Raw genomic sequence first — 13167 nt, forward strand, 5'->3', positions numbered from 1 at the left:
TTATTGCGTCCATCAATCAAATGCTGGATATTTCTCCCTCAACTCCTCCGGCGGAGGAGTCAGCTTCTCAGCAGGAGAAATTCCGTTTCAGGTTCCCCAAGCGTACACCGAGTATGTTTCTAGACCACTCTGATTTCAGAGAGGCAGTCCAGAATCACCATGCTTGTCCAGATAAGCGTTTTTTCTAAGCGCCTTAAGGATACACGTTATCCTTTTCCCCCTGACGTGGTTAAAGGTTGGACTCAGTGTCCCAAAGTGGATCCTCCAATCTCCAGACTGGCGGCTAGATCCATACTTGCAGTGGAAGATGGGGCCTCGCTCAAAGATGCCACTGACAGGCAGATGGAGCTCTGGTTGAAATCCATCTATGAAGCTATCGGAGCTTCTTTTGCCCCAGCATTCGCAGCCGTATGGGCGCTACAAGCTATCTCAGCAGGTCAAGCGCAAATTGAAGCAGCCACATGCACGTCCGCGCCACAAGTGGCATCCATTACCACCCAGACCTCGGCATTTGCGTCTTACGCTATTAATGCTGTCCTGGACTCTGCGAGCCGTACGGCGGTTGCGGCCGCCAATTCAGTGGTACTCCGCAGGGCCTTGTGGCTACGGGAATGGAAGGCAGATTCTGCTTCCAAAAAGCGCTTAACCAGTTTGCCAATTTCTGGCGACAGGCTGTTTGGCGAGCGTTTGGATGAAATCATCAAACAATCCAAGGGAAAGGATACATCCTTACCCCAGCCCAAACAGAACATACCCCAACAGAGGAGAGGGCAGTCGAGGTTTCGGTCCTTTCGGGGCGAGGGCAGGTCCCAATTCCCCTCGTCCAAAAGGTCTCAGAAAGAACAAAGGAACTCTGATGCATGGCGGTCTAAGTCACGTCCTAAAAAGACCACCGGAGGCGCCGCTAACAAAGCGGCTTCCTCATGACTTTCGACCTCCTCTAGCAGCATCCTCGGTCGGTGGCAGGCTCTCCCGCTTTTGCGACACCTGGCTGCCACAAATAAAAGACCGCTGGGTGAGAGACATTCTGTCTCACGGTTACAAGATAGAGTTCACCTCTCGTCCCCCGACTCGATTCTTCAGGTCATCCCCGCCTCCCGAGCGAGCCGAGGCTCTTCTGCAGGCGCTGCGCACTCTGAAGGCAGAAGGAGTGGTGATCCCTGTTCCTCTCCAGCAACAGGGTCACGGTTTTTACTCCAACTTGTTTGTAGTCCCAAAGAAGGACGGGTCTTTCCGCCCGGTCCTGGACCTGAAACTGCTCAACAAACACGTAAAAGCCAGACGGTTCAGGATGGAATCCCTCCGCTCCGTCATCGCTTCAATGTCCCAAGGAGATTTCCTTGCATCGATCGATATCAAAGATGCTTATCTCCACGTACCGATTGCTCCAGAACACCAGCGCATCTTGCGCTTCGCCATAGGAAACGAACAACTGCAATTCGTGGCACTGCCGTTCGGCCTGGCAACAGCCCCACGGGTTTTTACCAAGGTTATGGCTACTGTAGTAGCGCTCCTACACTCGCAGGGTTACTCGGTGATCCCGTACTTGGACGATCTGCTAATCAAGGCACCTCTCAAGAGGCATGCCAACGCAGCCTCGACGCTACCCTGGAGACTCTCCAGGGTTTCGGGTGGATCATCAATTTTCCAAAGTCAAATCTGACACCGGCCCAATCACTGACGTATCTTGGCATGGAGTTTCATACCCTCTCAGCGATAGTGAAGCTTCCGCTGATCAAGCAGCAGTCACTACAGAAAGGGGTACAATCTCTCCTTCAAGGCCAGTCACACCCCTTGAGGCGCTTCATGCACTTCCTGGGGAAGATGGTGGCAGCAATGGAGGCAGTCCCTTTCGCGCAGTTCCACCTGCGTCCCCTTCAATGGGACATCCTACGCAAATGGGACAGGTAGTCGACGTCCCTCGACAGGACCGTCTCCCTCTCTCAGGCGACCAAAGCTTCCCTTCGGTGGTGGCTTCTTCCCACTTCATTATCGAAGGGGAAATCCTTCCTACCCCCATCCTGGGAAGTAGTCACGACGGACGCGAGTCTGTCAGGGTGGGGAGCGGTTTTTCTCCACCACAGGGCTCAGAGTACGTGGACCCAGCAAGAGTCCTCGCTTCAGATCAATGTTCTGGAAATACGGGCAGTGTATCTTGCCCTGAAAGCGTTCCAGCAGTGGCTGGAAGGCAAGCAGATCCGAATTCAGTCGGACAATTCCACAGCGGTGGCATACATCAACCACCAAGGCGGCACACGCAGCCGGCAAGCTTTCCAGGAAGTCCGGCGGATTTTGATGTGGGTGGAAGCCACGGCCTCCACCATATCCGCAGTTCACATCCCAGGCGTGGAAAACTGGGAAGCAGATTATCTCAGTCGCCAGGGCATGGACGCAGGGGAATGGTCCCTTCACCCGGACGTGTTTCAGGAGATCTGTTGCCACTGGGGGGTGCCGGACGTCGACCTCATGGCGTCCCGGCACAACAACAAGGTACCAATGTTTATGGCACGGTCTCAAGATCCCAGAGCTATGGCGGCAGACGCCTTAGTTCAGGATTGGTCGCAGTTTCAGCTCCCTTATGTGTTTCCTCCGCTGGCACTGTTGCCCAGAGTGTTACGCAAGATCAGGGCCGACTGCCGCCGCGCCATCCTCGTCGCTCCAGACTGGCCGAGGAGGTCGTGGTACCCGGATCTGTCGCATCTCACGGTCGGCCAACCGTGGGCACTACCAGACCGAACAGACTTGCTATCTCAAGGGCCGTTTTTCCATCTGAATTCTGCGGCCCTCAACCTGACTGTGTGGCCATTGAGTCCTGGATCCTAGCGTCTCCAGGGTTATCTCAAGACGTCATTGCCACTATGAGACAGGCCAGGAAACCAACGTCCGCCAAGATCTACCACAGGACGTGGAAAATTTTCCTGTCGTGGTGCTCTGCTCAGGGTTTTTCTCCCTGGCCTTTTGCCTTGCCCACTTTTCTGTCCTTCCTTCAATCTGGACTGGAAAAGGGTTTGTCGCTCGGCTCCCTTAAGGGACAAGTCTCAGCGCTCTCTGTGTTTTTCCAGAAGCGCCTAGCCAGACTTCCACAGGTACGCACGTTCCTGCAGGGGGTTTGTCACATAGTTCCACCTTACAAGCGGCCGTTAGAACCCTGGGATCTAAACAGGGTGCTGATGGTTCTTCAGAAACCACCATTCGAGCCAATGAGAGATATTTCCCTCTCACGACTTTCGAAAAAAGTGGTTTTTCTAGTAGCAGTCACTTCCCTTCGGAGAGTGTCTGAGCTAGCAGCGTTGTCGTGCCAAGCCCCTTTCCTGGTGTTTCACCAGGACAAGGTGGTTCTACGTCCGGTTCCGGAATTTCTCCCTAAGGTGGTATCCCCCTTTCATCTCAATCAGGATATTTCCTTACCTTCTTTTTATCCTCATCCAGTTCACCAATGTGAAAAGGATTTGCACTTGTTAGATTTGGTGAGAGCACTCAGACTCTACATTTCTCGTACGGCGCCCCTGCGCCGCTCGGATGCACTCTTTGTCCTTGTCGCTGGCCAGCGTAAAGGGTCACAGGCTTCCAAATCAACCCTGGCTCGGTGGATCAAGGAGCCAATTATCGAAGCTTACCGTTCGGCTGGGCTTCCGGTTCCCTCAGGGCTGAAGGCCCATTCTACCAGAGCCGTGGGCGCGTCCTGGGCTTTGAGGCACCAGGCTACGGCTCAGCAGTTGTGTCAGGCGGCTGCCTGGTCGAGCCTGCACACTTTCACGAAGCACTATCAGGTGCATACCTATGCTTCGGCGGATGCCAGCCTAGGTAGACGAGTCCTTCAGGCGGCGGTTACCCACCTGTAGGAAAGGGCCGTTTTACGGCTCTCTTACGAGGTATTATTTTACCCACCCAGGGACTGCTTTTGGACGTCCCGATTGTCTGGGTCTCCCAATAGAGCGACAAAGAAGAAGGGAATTTTGTTTACTTACCGTAAATTCCTTTTCTTCTAGCTCTAATTGGGAGACCCAGCACCCGCCCCGTTTTTTTTGTGTACACATGTTGTTCATGTTGAATGGTTTCAGTTCTCCGATATTCCTTCGGATTGAAGTTACTTTAAACCAGTTTTTAATTCTTTTTCCTCCTTTTTGCTTTTGCACCAAAACTGAGGAGCCCGTGGGAGCACGGGGGGTGTATAGGCAGAAGGGGAGGGGCTTAACACTTTTGAGTGTAATACTTTGTGCGGCCTCCGGAGGCATAGCCTATACACCCAATTGTCTGGGTCTCCCAATTGGAGCTAGAAGAAAAGGAATTTACGGTAAGTAAACAAAATTCCCTTCTTCTCGTGTCATTGACAGGATGAACTCTTGATGTTTCCAAACCCAATTTCCCAGAAACAAGAAGTGAAGATTTTCTTGCCCATTACCGTCTCTCCTCAAACTCTGGTATTGCCCCCTTACCCAAGAAATGCATCCCATACCTTCATGGTAAAGGTGAGACTGGAAAAACCTTCTGTTCTCCCAAATATACAAGTCATCAATTATACAAATACCAAATATATTGTATGAAATGTTAACGCTATCCCCATTTCATAGGATAAGATATAACCTGGGGTTTCTCCATTCATTCTCTATAGAACTGCTGGAGAAAACCAAAGCTAGGCAGTCCCATAGACAATGAATGGTGCAGAAATGCACTATCAGCAACATTGGGATCCTATTTAGCATTACCTGACAAACTCCTCAGTCCTAGAGACAATGAAAGAAGCTGTGGTCACACATGTGTGCTAACTTCCCCGTCAGTATATGCCTATTTTTTATACAGATATAAGTTCAAATGCAGCTAATAGCAGATCTGGCATCTGATAGATACAAAAAAGTATCATGTGTCAAGTTAGTTTTTTAACATCTTTGCAAAAATGATCATCAGCAGCAGAAAAAAAGTATCTGATTAAACACATAGCTGCATAATAAGTACAGACACTCCCAGCATCCACACAGCTTAGCCACACCACCTGAACAAGTCTTTGTTCCAAAAGTGAAATCCCACACCCTAAGAACGTTTTAACAGACTTGAAGACAATTACTTTATCTCATGGTTGTTTTGAAGTAGTTCTTACTCCAATTAAAAGTTTCTGGGATCCATTCTACGGTGCTAGTAAAAATGTAAGAAATACACAGGCATGTGATTTCCACAGCTCTCCAAAGGAATTCAATGAGAAATAGACCTTTTATACTCTTCAGATATATAGGCGTACTATGCACAAATTTAGGGGTTTCTTACATAATAGCAAATAGTAGAATACATAACTGCATAATAAGTACAGACACTACCAGCAGCCACCCAGCTCAGCCACACTACCTGAACACGTCTTTGTTCCAAAATTGAAACCCCACACCTTAAGAACTTTTTGTAAGGCCTGAAGACATTGCTTTATGTCATGGTTGGGCTGATGTAGTTCTTACTCCAATTAAAAGTTTCTGGGATTCATTGTACGGCACCAGTGAGAATTAAAGAAATACACAGGCATGGGATTTCCAATGCTCTCCAAATGAATTTAATGAGAATCAGATCTTTTATACTCTTCAGAAATATAGGCGTACCATGCATAAATTTAAGTGTCTCTTACATGATGGCAAATAGTAGAATACATAACTGCATAATAAATGCAAACACTCTCAGCATCCACCCAGCTTAGCCACACTCCCTGAACAAGTCTATGTTCCAAAAATGAAATCCCACACCCTAAGAAATTTTTGGAAGGCGTTTCTTACATGATAGCAAATAGACATACATAACTACATAATAAGTATAGACACTCCCAGTATCCCCCCAGCTTAGCCATACTCCTTAAACAAGTCTTTGTTACAAAAGTGAAATCCCACACCCTAAAAACTTTTTGGCAGGCCTGAAGACATTGCTTTATCTCATGGTCGTGTTGAAGTAGTTCTTACTCCAATTAAAAGTTTCTGGGATTCATTCTACGGCGCTGGTAAGCATTTAAGAAATACACAGGCATGTGATTTCCAAAGCTCTCCAAATGAATTTAATGAAAATCAGATCTTTTATAATCTTCAGAAATATGGGCGTATAATGCACAAATTTAGCCGTTCCTTGCATGATAGCAAATAGCAGGATACATAACTGCATAATAAGTACAGACACTCCCAGCATCCACCCAGCTTATCCACACTCCCTGAACAAGTCATTTTTCCAAAAGTGAAATCCCACACACTAAGAACTTTTTGGAAGGCCTGAAGCCTTAACTCCTTTCTTACTTCAGCCGACACAATTTTTTTTTGTGTAAGCTATAATATACCCAAAACTTTACACAAGATGTTCTCTTTAGGCCGAGGGAGGCAGCGGGAACGTCTCCTGGTTTTCCACAAACAAGAGCATCGCAAGTATTAATACCAGAGGCTTCGTCATAACGGGAGGACAACCCGGCCACTGCCTTGTCCAGGCTAATGACATCATGAACCCGCTACATAGTGGTCAGAGCCACGTAAGTAATGCAGGACTTCTTGTGTTGGACATTCGCTTACAGATCCCTAAAGTTCACTTTTTTCCCAACTCGAAAACGTACAAAAACTTTTGCCCTCTACAACCTCTTTCTACTCTTCTGGAGTTTCCCGCTGTGATCTTGCTTTGTGTTTTCATTCCTATCCAGGTTTTGGTGCTCCCGGTCATCTCTTTGGAGCTTCTCCCATCCAATGCTGACACGCAGGTAGGCCGGGAGATAAATATTCCGGTAGTGGTGTATGGCCAATATCAGGACGCCATTTTTCCCTTCGTAAACTGTTCTCTGCTTCCGCTGCACATCAGCATGGACAAGGGTGGAATCTTCAGCATCCAAGATGGTAAGATATACCGTATACCAACAACTATGTACAAATCGGTCAAGACGACTGACTGTCTTCTATTATAATAGAATACAGAAATTCCGGCGCACACCAATACATTAGTGTTTGTAGATAGTGATGGGCACCAGAATGGTTCACTTTAGGCAACTTTGACCATGACCAAAGTCCACTTGGTGGCGCTGCTACATCGCAACGCTATACAAGTGAAAGGGGTCACATTGTGCCAACTCCACTACCAAGACAAGAAAGTTGCAAAAATCAGTTTTTGTGTGACTAACTTCCCCCGCAATAGTGTAGGTGTCACAATATGACCCCTATCACTTTTACAGTAGCGACGCCAAGCATATTTCGATTGCGTAGACTAAGTCATTGGAACATAAAACCTTCTTAGGCTACTAATCTAATTCCTTGGCAATAGATAGGTGCACGTTTGCTCCTCCATCATGCTCCTGCCTGAAGATATTTGCACAAAGCCCCGGACACATTGTCCTCAAAGTCAGTGTAACGACAGATGAAGGGGAATACCACAACGACGCCATGTTCTCAGCCTACAGCCCTCTTAAGGTACGTTTACATCCTCCTGATCCCGGCATTTACATACTTATATACACTTGGCTTTCATCTGGTTGCAACTCTTCTTCTTGCAGGCGGTTGATCCGGTGCACACCTCTGTGCTTTCCCTCCACTCCACCAAGGTCATGGTATTTGAAGGTGGTCCAGGCCCATGGGTTCTCGAGCCAACCTGTTTCTTTAGGTGGCTCACTGCTGAAGACTGGAGTAGCGTTCACATACACCAAATTGGATCTCCGACGAAGGCAAAGAAGAATCTACACACGTATGAGGTCCAGTGCACCAAACTGGGAGAACAGGTGAGCGAAGGACAGAAGACTTCCACTGTGTTGGACACATGAATTGCGGAGATAAAAAACAGCTGGTATCCTGCAGGTTTTGACATTTCAATTGGGAAATAATCCTGGAACTCTAAATCCGAGACCGTCGGTGGAAATGGTGGAAGTCAATCTCATCTGTGCTTTTCCTGCGGGCATGTCCTTGTATCCGGTGTATTCGGCACTCGATGGAGCTCCACCATGTCCCATCCTGAAGCATAACAAGCAATTTGTAAGACTTTTACCCTTGATCAGTTCCTTCTGTAGGTATAGGAAAACCAACACAAGGACAACATATCATAGCCTGTCGATGTCCTTTATTTAGATCCCTGTATCCATGTTGAGGGACACAAAACTGGAGCTGTTTATCTTCGACCAGCACCGGAGGAAATTTGATAACTTTAGCTCACTGGCGATGGATTGGACCTCTTCCAACGAGACCACCGCTCTTCTTCCTCATGGCCAGGGCATGCAAGAGATAGCAAAGAGTGATGGCACTGGACAGACATGGCTACATGGTGAGTGGTGGTTATGCTTAAATTACAGAACATATGGGCAAGACGTTTCGATAACTGTTGATGAGAAATTGTAAATATGTAACTTGTGCCATAAGGAGTGTATTAGTTTTGCTACAAATTAGCTGAAGACTGCAACTCCACCAGTGAACGCAGCTAACCTGACCTCTGGGTACTTCATTAAACTCAGTGATCCCACCTGAGGCCAGGTTAGCTGCAGTCACAGGTGGAGGACCGTGGGAACCTCCAGCTCTGACCGCAACTAACCTGAGTGATGTCATCACCCATTCTCTGCCTGCTGCTATAGCGTGCAAAAATCCCGGGTGGCTGCAGGCTGCTATGTTTAGGTTGGGGGGGCTCAATAAGCATTGGTCTTCCCAGCCTGACAATTCCAGCCCCCAGCTGTCGGGCTTTATCATGGCTGGGTATAAAAATTGGGAGGACCGCATGGCTTTTTTTTTAAAATTATTTATTTAAATAATTTTAGAAAAAGAAGCCGCATGCGGTTCCTCCTGTTTTGATACACAACCAAGATAAGCGCACGGCTGGAGGATGCAGCCGTGGGCTTGATTTGTGCTGGATATCATAATATGGGGGGACCCTACACCAATTTTTTTTAAATTGTTTTATTTTTACTGTACAATAGACCCACAGACAGGGTCTGTGATTGAAAGCGTCAGACAGGCTGTCACTCAGCATGGGGGTGCGGCTGACTGCAACCAATCACAGACGCCGGTGGGTGGAGAAAGCAGTACATATGCATGAGCCTAATGAGCGGCCCTGGAAGTGAAAGAGCAGCTGCAGGTGTAGTTACAGCCATGCTGGAGGCTCGGTAAGTATAGTGTCTCTTGCTTTATTATTTTCTTCTTTATTTTTTTGTATTAACTGAGTGCCGGATCCGGATCATTAGCCGGCACTCGGGTATGTTTGAAACCGTGCGGATCCGAACTTTTGCATTCTGGGTCCGCATAAGTGACAAAATTTGCAAAGAATTGTTGCATGGATTGGTATGGCGGAGGGCAGAAAGGTAAATGCCGCTCACAACCCTTTTGTCGGCACAGTCTACCTTCATCCACCATTGAGCGCCAGTATATAAAGTGTTGGATAATGGTACACAGCATGGTAATCAAATAATGGCACTGGTTTCCAATAGGTCAGCATCTTCTAGAAGTAAAGAACGTAAAAGGGACGGTTTCCATCAGCGTAACTTGTGACGGATACAAGTCCTGGGTTCAGGTCGAAGTAAGTGAATGTTTCCTAAAGTTGAGGAGCAGAGGCGACAGCCGTCACAAAGATGTTTCCAATAACAGGAGACGTCATCGCTTCTCATCACCACCGCGATGGAGCTATCCATGGTCGATGACGTCTCCATTTCACCGGACGACATCACCGTATTCAATCACCCAAACGTTAAGGTGAGTTTGCCGTCCATGTAGAAAATGCAAGAATTGTATTTTTGCCCATGTCGTTTGGGACAGAATTTTTAGACAATGATGTGATTACATATATTCACTTTTTTTTTTTTACTTGTTAGGAAATTTTTAAGTTTGTGGAAGGATCGGGACATTTTCTGGTGAACGTTAGTGATCTCCGGATTGCATATTCTGCGTATATTGAAGCAGAGAACACAGTGCAGGTATTAACACTGAATGCATAGTCTATGTACGAGATCTATGAGAATGCAACGGCGCAGACGACAGAGCGGAGGGATCCTGGTTGAACTTCCCCCCCCCCGGACCGGTTCGTGACAGGTACATTCGGCACAAGGTCAGGGAATAGCTTAGTTGGTAGCAATAAAACTGATTATATTACAATAAGAGATATAGCCATGAAGAGATGCAAGATTCAAGCACAATACAATTTACACGTTATTACGTTACTCCTATCATTAAATAATGGTCAATGTCAAAGATATCTTATTCCTAATTCCCAAATCCGAGAAGCATCAGTATCACTCCACTACCCATCACCGTCGTATACTATCTAAATAAACACACATAGCACACAGACTCTAACGGGGAAGGGGGGGGGGTGTTTGATATCACTACCTGTCCAATTCGACAGGTAACTTCACAGACTCAGTATGCTGACTGAAGCACAGTCCCAGTCCCCACTTAATACCGTAAGTCTGAATGGGAAGCAACAACACAGAAATACGGTCCTTTGCCCGTGGCCGGGTGATGTCTCAAAACTGGTCATGGATCTTCTCCTTGAACTGGTCATGGATCTTCTCTTAGAACTAGTCATGGATCTTCGCTTAGAACTGGTCACGAATCTTCCTCTGGAACTGGTCATGGATCTTCTCTTAGAACTGGTCCTGGATCTTCGCTTAGAACTGGTCACGAATCTTCCTCTGGAACTGGTCATGGATCTTCTCTTAGAACTGGTCCTGGATCTTCGCTTAGAACTGGTCATGAATCTTCCTCTGGAACTGGTTACGAGTCTTCCTCTGGAACTGGTCATAAATCTTCATCTGAAACTAGTCACAAATCGTCCTCTGGAAGTGGTCATGAATCTTGGTCAGAAGTCTTCTCTTAGAACTGCTCATGGAACTGCTCATGGAACTCCTCTGGAACTGGTCACAAATCTTCCTCTATAATTGATCACAGATATTCTCTTAGAACTGGTCACAGATCTTCTACTAGAACTGGTCATGAATCTTCATCTGGAACTGGTCACGAATCTTTGGCTGTAAGCCCACTACCGCTACTCACACAACCGTTCTGCTACACGTTCAGGCGCCAACTCCTGCCCTTCGTTCTCTCAGGCCTTTATAACTATTAACTGCTCCACAGTTCTCACCTGACCTGTTGCCTCCTCCCTACTCTTCCCTGGAGAGACGTGTCCTTTCACTCCTCGGTTCCTCTAATGCGGGCCTTACACGAGACACGCTATCGTGCGATTGCACGAGCGATCGTACCCGCCCCCGTCGTTTGTGCGTCATGAGCAATTAGTTGCCCGTGGCGCACAAAGTCGTTAAACCCCCGTCACACGCACTTACCTGCTGAGCGACCTCGCTGTGGGCGTCGAACGTCCACTTCCTGAAGGGGGAGGGACGTTCGGCGTCACAGCGATGTCACACAGCGGCCGCCCAATAGAAGCGGAGGGGCGGAGATGAGCGGCACGTTAAAATCCCGCCCACCTCCTTCCTTCCGCATAGCCGGCGGGTGCTGGAGGACGCAGGTAAGCTGTGTTCATCGTCCCCGGGGTGTCACACGGAGCGATGTGTGCTACCCTGGGTACGATGAACAACCGGCGCCATGTTAAATAAACAACTTTTAACAACTCAGTGACGAGTGCACGACTCACGATTTGTGAGCGATACTGCGTCGCTCGGAGGTGTCACACGAGACGACGTCGTGAACGATGCCGGATGTGCGTCACGAAAACCGTGACCCCGACGATGCATCGCACGATAGATCGCCTCGTGTAAATTACCGCATTACTGTCATTCTCTCTGCTTTTTTCTGTTCTTATCATCTTTGGTCAGCAGATGGCGATGTTTCCTTGCATTTACTCCTTCATCCCCTTACATATACAGTTGATAGAAAATAAAGCTTTGTTTGTCTTTTGTAAAGGTCACTTTTCTATTTTCCAACGCGTTTGATGAGTAATGACCTCCCGCTGACTAAAGTAAGCGTTGCATTTCACCAAATTGCTGACAAGAAGGGATCAGCCTTTCCATCAAACTTGATGGCTGCTCACTCTCCCCAGTCTCACAAACTCATTGCCTTGGAGTAACCCTCGACTCTGCTCTATCCTTCAAGCCACACATCCAAGCCCTCTTCACCTCATGCAGACTACAACTCAAAAATATCTCCCAGATCTGTGCTTTCCTTAACCAAGAATCAGCAAAAACATTAGTGCATGCCCTCATCATCTCCCGCCTTGACTACTGCAACCTCCTACTCTCTGGCCTCCCTTCCAACACTCTTGCACCCCTCCAATCTATCCTAAACTCTGCGGCCCTCTTAATCCACCTCTCCCCTCGCTACTCCCCAGCCTCGCCACTCTGCCAATCCCTTCACTGGCTTCCCATCGCCCAACGACTCCAGTTCAAAACATTAACCAAGACATACAAAGCAATCCACAACCTGTCTCCTCCCTACATCTGTGACCTAGTCTCCCGGTACCTACCTGCACGCAACCTCAGATCCTCACAAGATCTCCTTCTCTGCTCCTCTCTTATCTCCTCTTCCAACAATCGCGTACAAGATTTCTCCCGTGCCTCCCCCATACTCTGGAATGCTCTACCTCAGCATATCAGACTCTCTCCTACCGTGGAAAGCTTCAAGAGGAACCTCAAGACCCACCTCTTCCAACAAGCCTACAACCTATAATAACCCTCAGTCCAGTAGACCACTGTGCAACCAGCTCTGTCCTCACCTATTGTACCATCACCCATTCCCTGTAGACTGAGCCCTCGCGGGCAGGGTCCTCTCTCCTCCTATACCAGTCTGTCTTGTACTGTTAATGATTGTGGTACGTATACCCTCTTTTACTTGTAAAGCGCCATGGAATAAATGGCGCTGTAATAATAAATAATAATAATAATAATAATAATAATATGATTGCTCCTGGCAAATTTCCTGCATCAATTATTGGGCCGTCTCATCAATGAGGCTGAGAAATATTACTCTATTCTATAGAATCTGTTTGTAGAGACTGTACATCTATACGGTGTGAACAGAAGAACAAAACCAAAAGACCTCTCCATCTTTCTCCAGGTGATCCCTCTGCACCCTGGGACTCTGACATTGGAGGTACATGACCTCTGTATCTTATCCACAAATCGTGCCACCGCCGCCATCCACATCTCTGACATCTATGGCTTGGAGATTGACTTTGTCGATAAGGTAAGGTTCTCCTTATATTGCTACCATGTTGTTGTTGCCCACTACTCAGATCGATAATACATATGATACC

At 47.6% G+C, this 13167-nt stretch overlaps 1 protein-coding gene across 1 annotated transcript in view; it reads left to right on the forward strand.

Moving 5' to 3' along the window:
• The window catches only part of LOC142254739 (nuclear pore membrane glycoprotein 210-like), a 74639-nt gene that overhangs the window by 11759 nt on the left and 49713 nt on the right, over positions 1–13167 (forward strand). The window contains exons 11-21 of the mRNA XM_075325995.1: positions 4335–4469; positions 6326–6481; positions 6647–6836; positions 7258–7403; positions 7487–7708; positions 7785–7958; positions 8052–8244; positions 9395–9483; positions 9552–9656; positions 9776–9877; positions 12969–13097. Of these exons, the coding sequence (XP_075182110.1) occupies positions 4335–4469; positions 6326–6481; positions 6647–6836; positions 7258–7403; positions 7487–7708; positions 7785–7958; positions 8052–8244; positions 9395–9483; positions 9552–9656; positions 9776–9877; positions 12969–13097 (1641 nt within the window). The remainder of the gene's footprint in view (positions 1–4334; positions 4470–6325; positions 6482–6646; positions 6837–7257; positions 7404–7486; positions 7709–7784; positions 7959–8051; positions 8245–9394; positions 9484–9551; positions 9657–9775; positions 9878–12968; positions 13098–13167) is intronic.

The sequence above is a fragment of the Anomaloglossus baeobatrachus genome, chromosome 10 (genome assembly GCF_048569485.1).
Source record: "Anomaloglossus baeobatrachus isolate aAnoBae1 chromosome 10, aAnoBae1.hap1, whole genome shotgun sequence".
NCBI lineage: Eukaryota > Metazoa > Chordata > Amphibia > Anura > Aromobatidae > Anomaloglossus > Anomaloglossus baeobatrachus.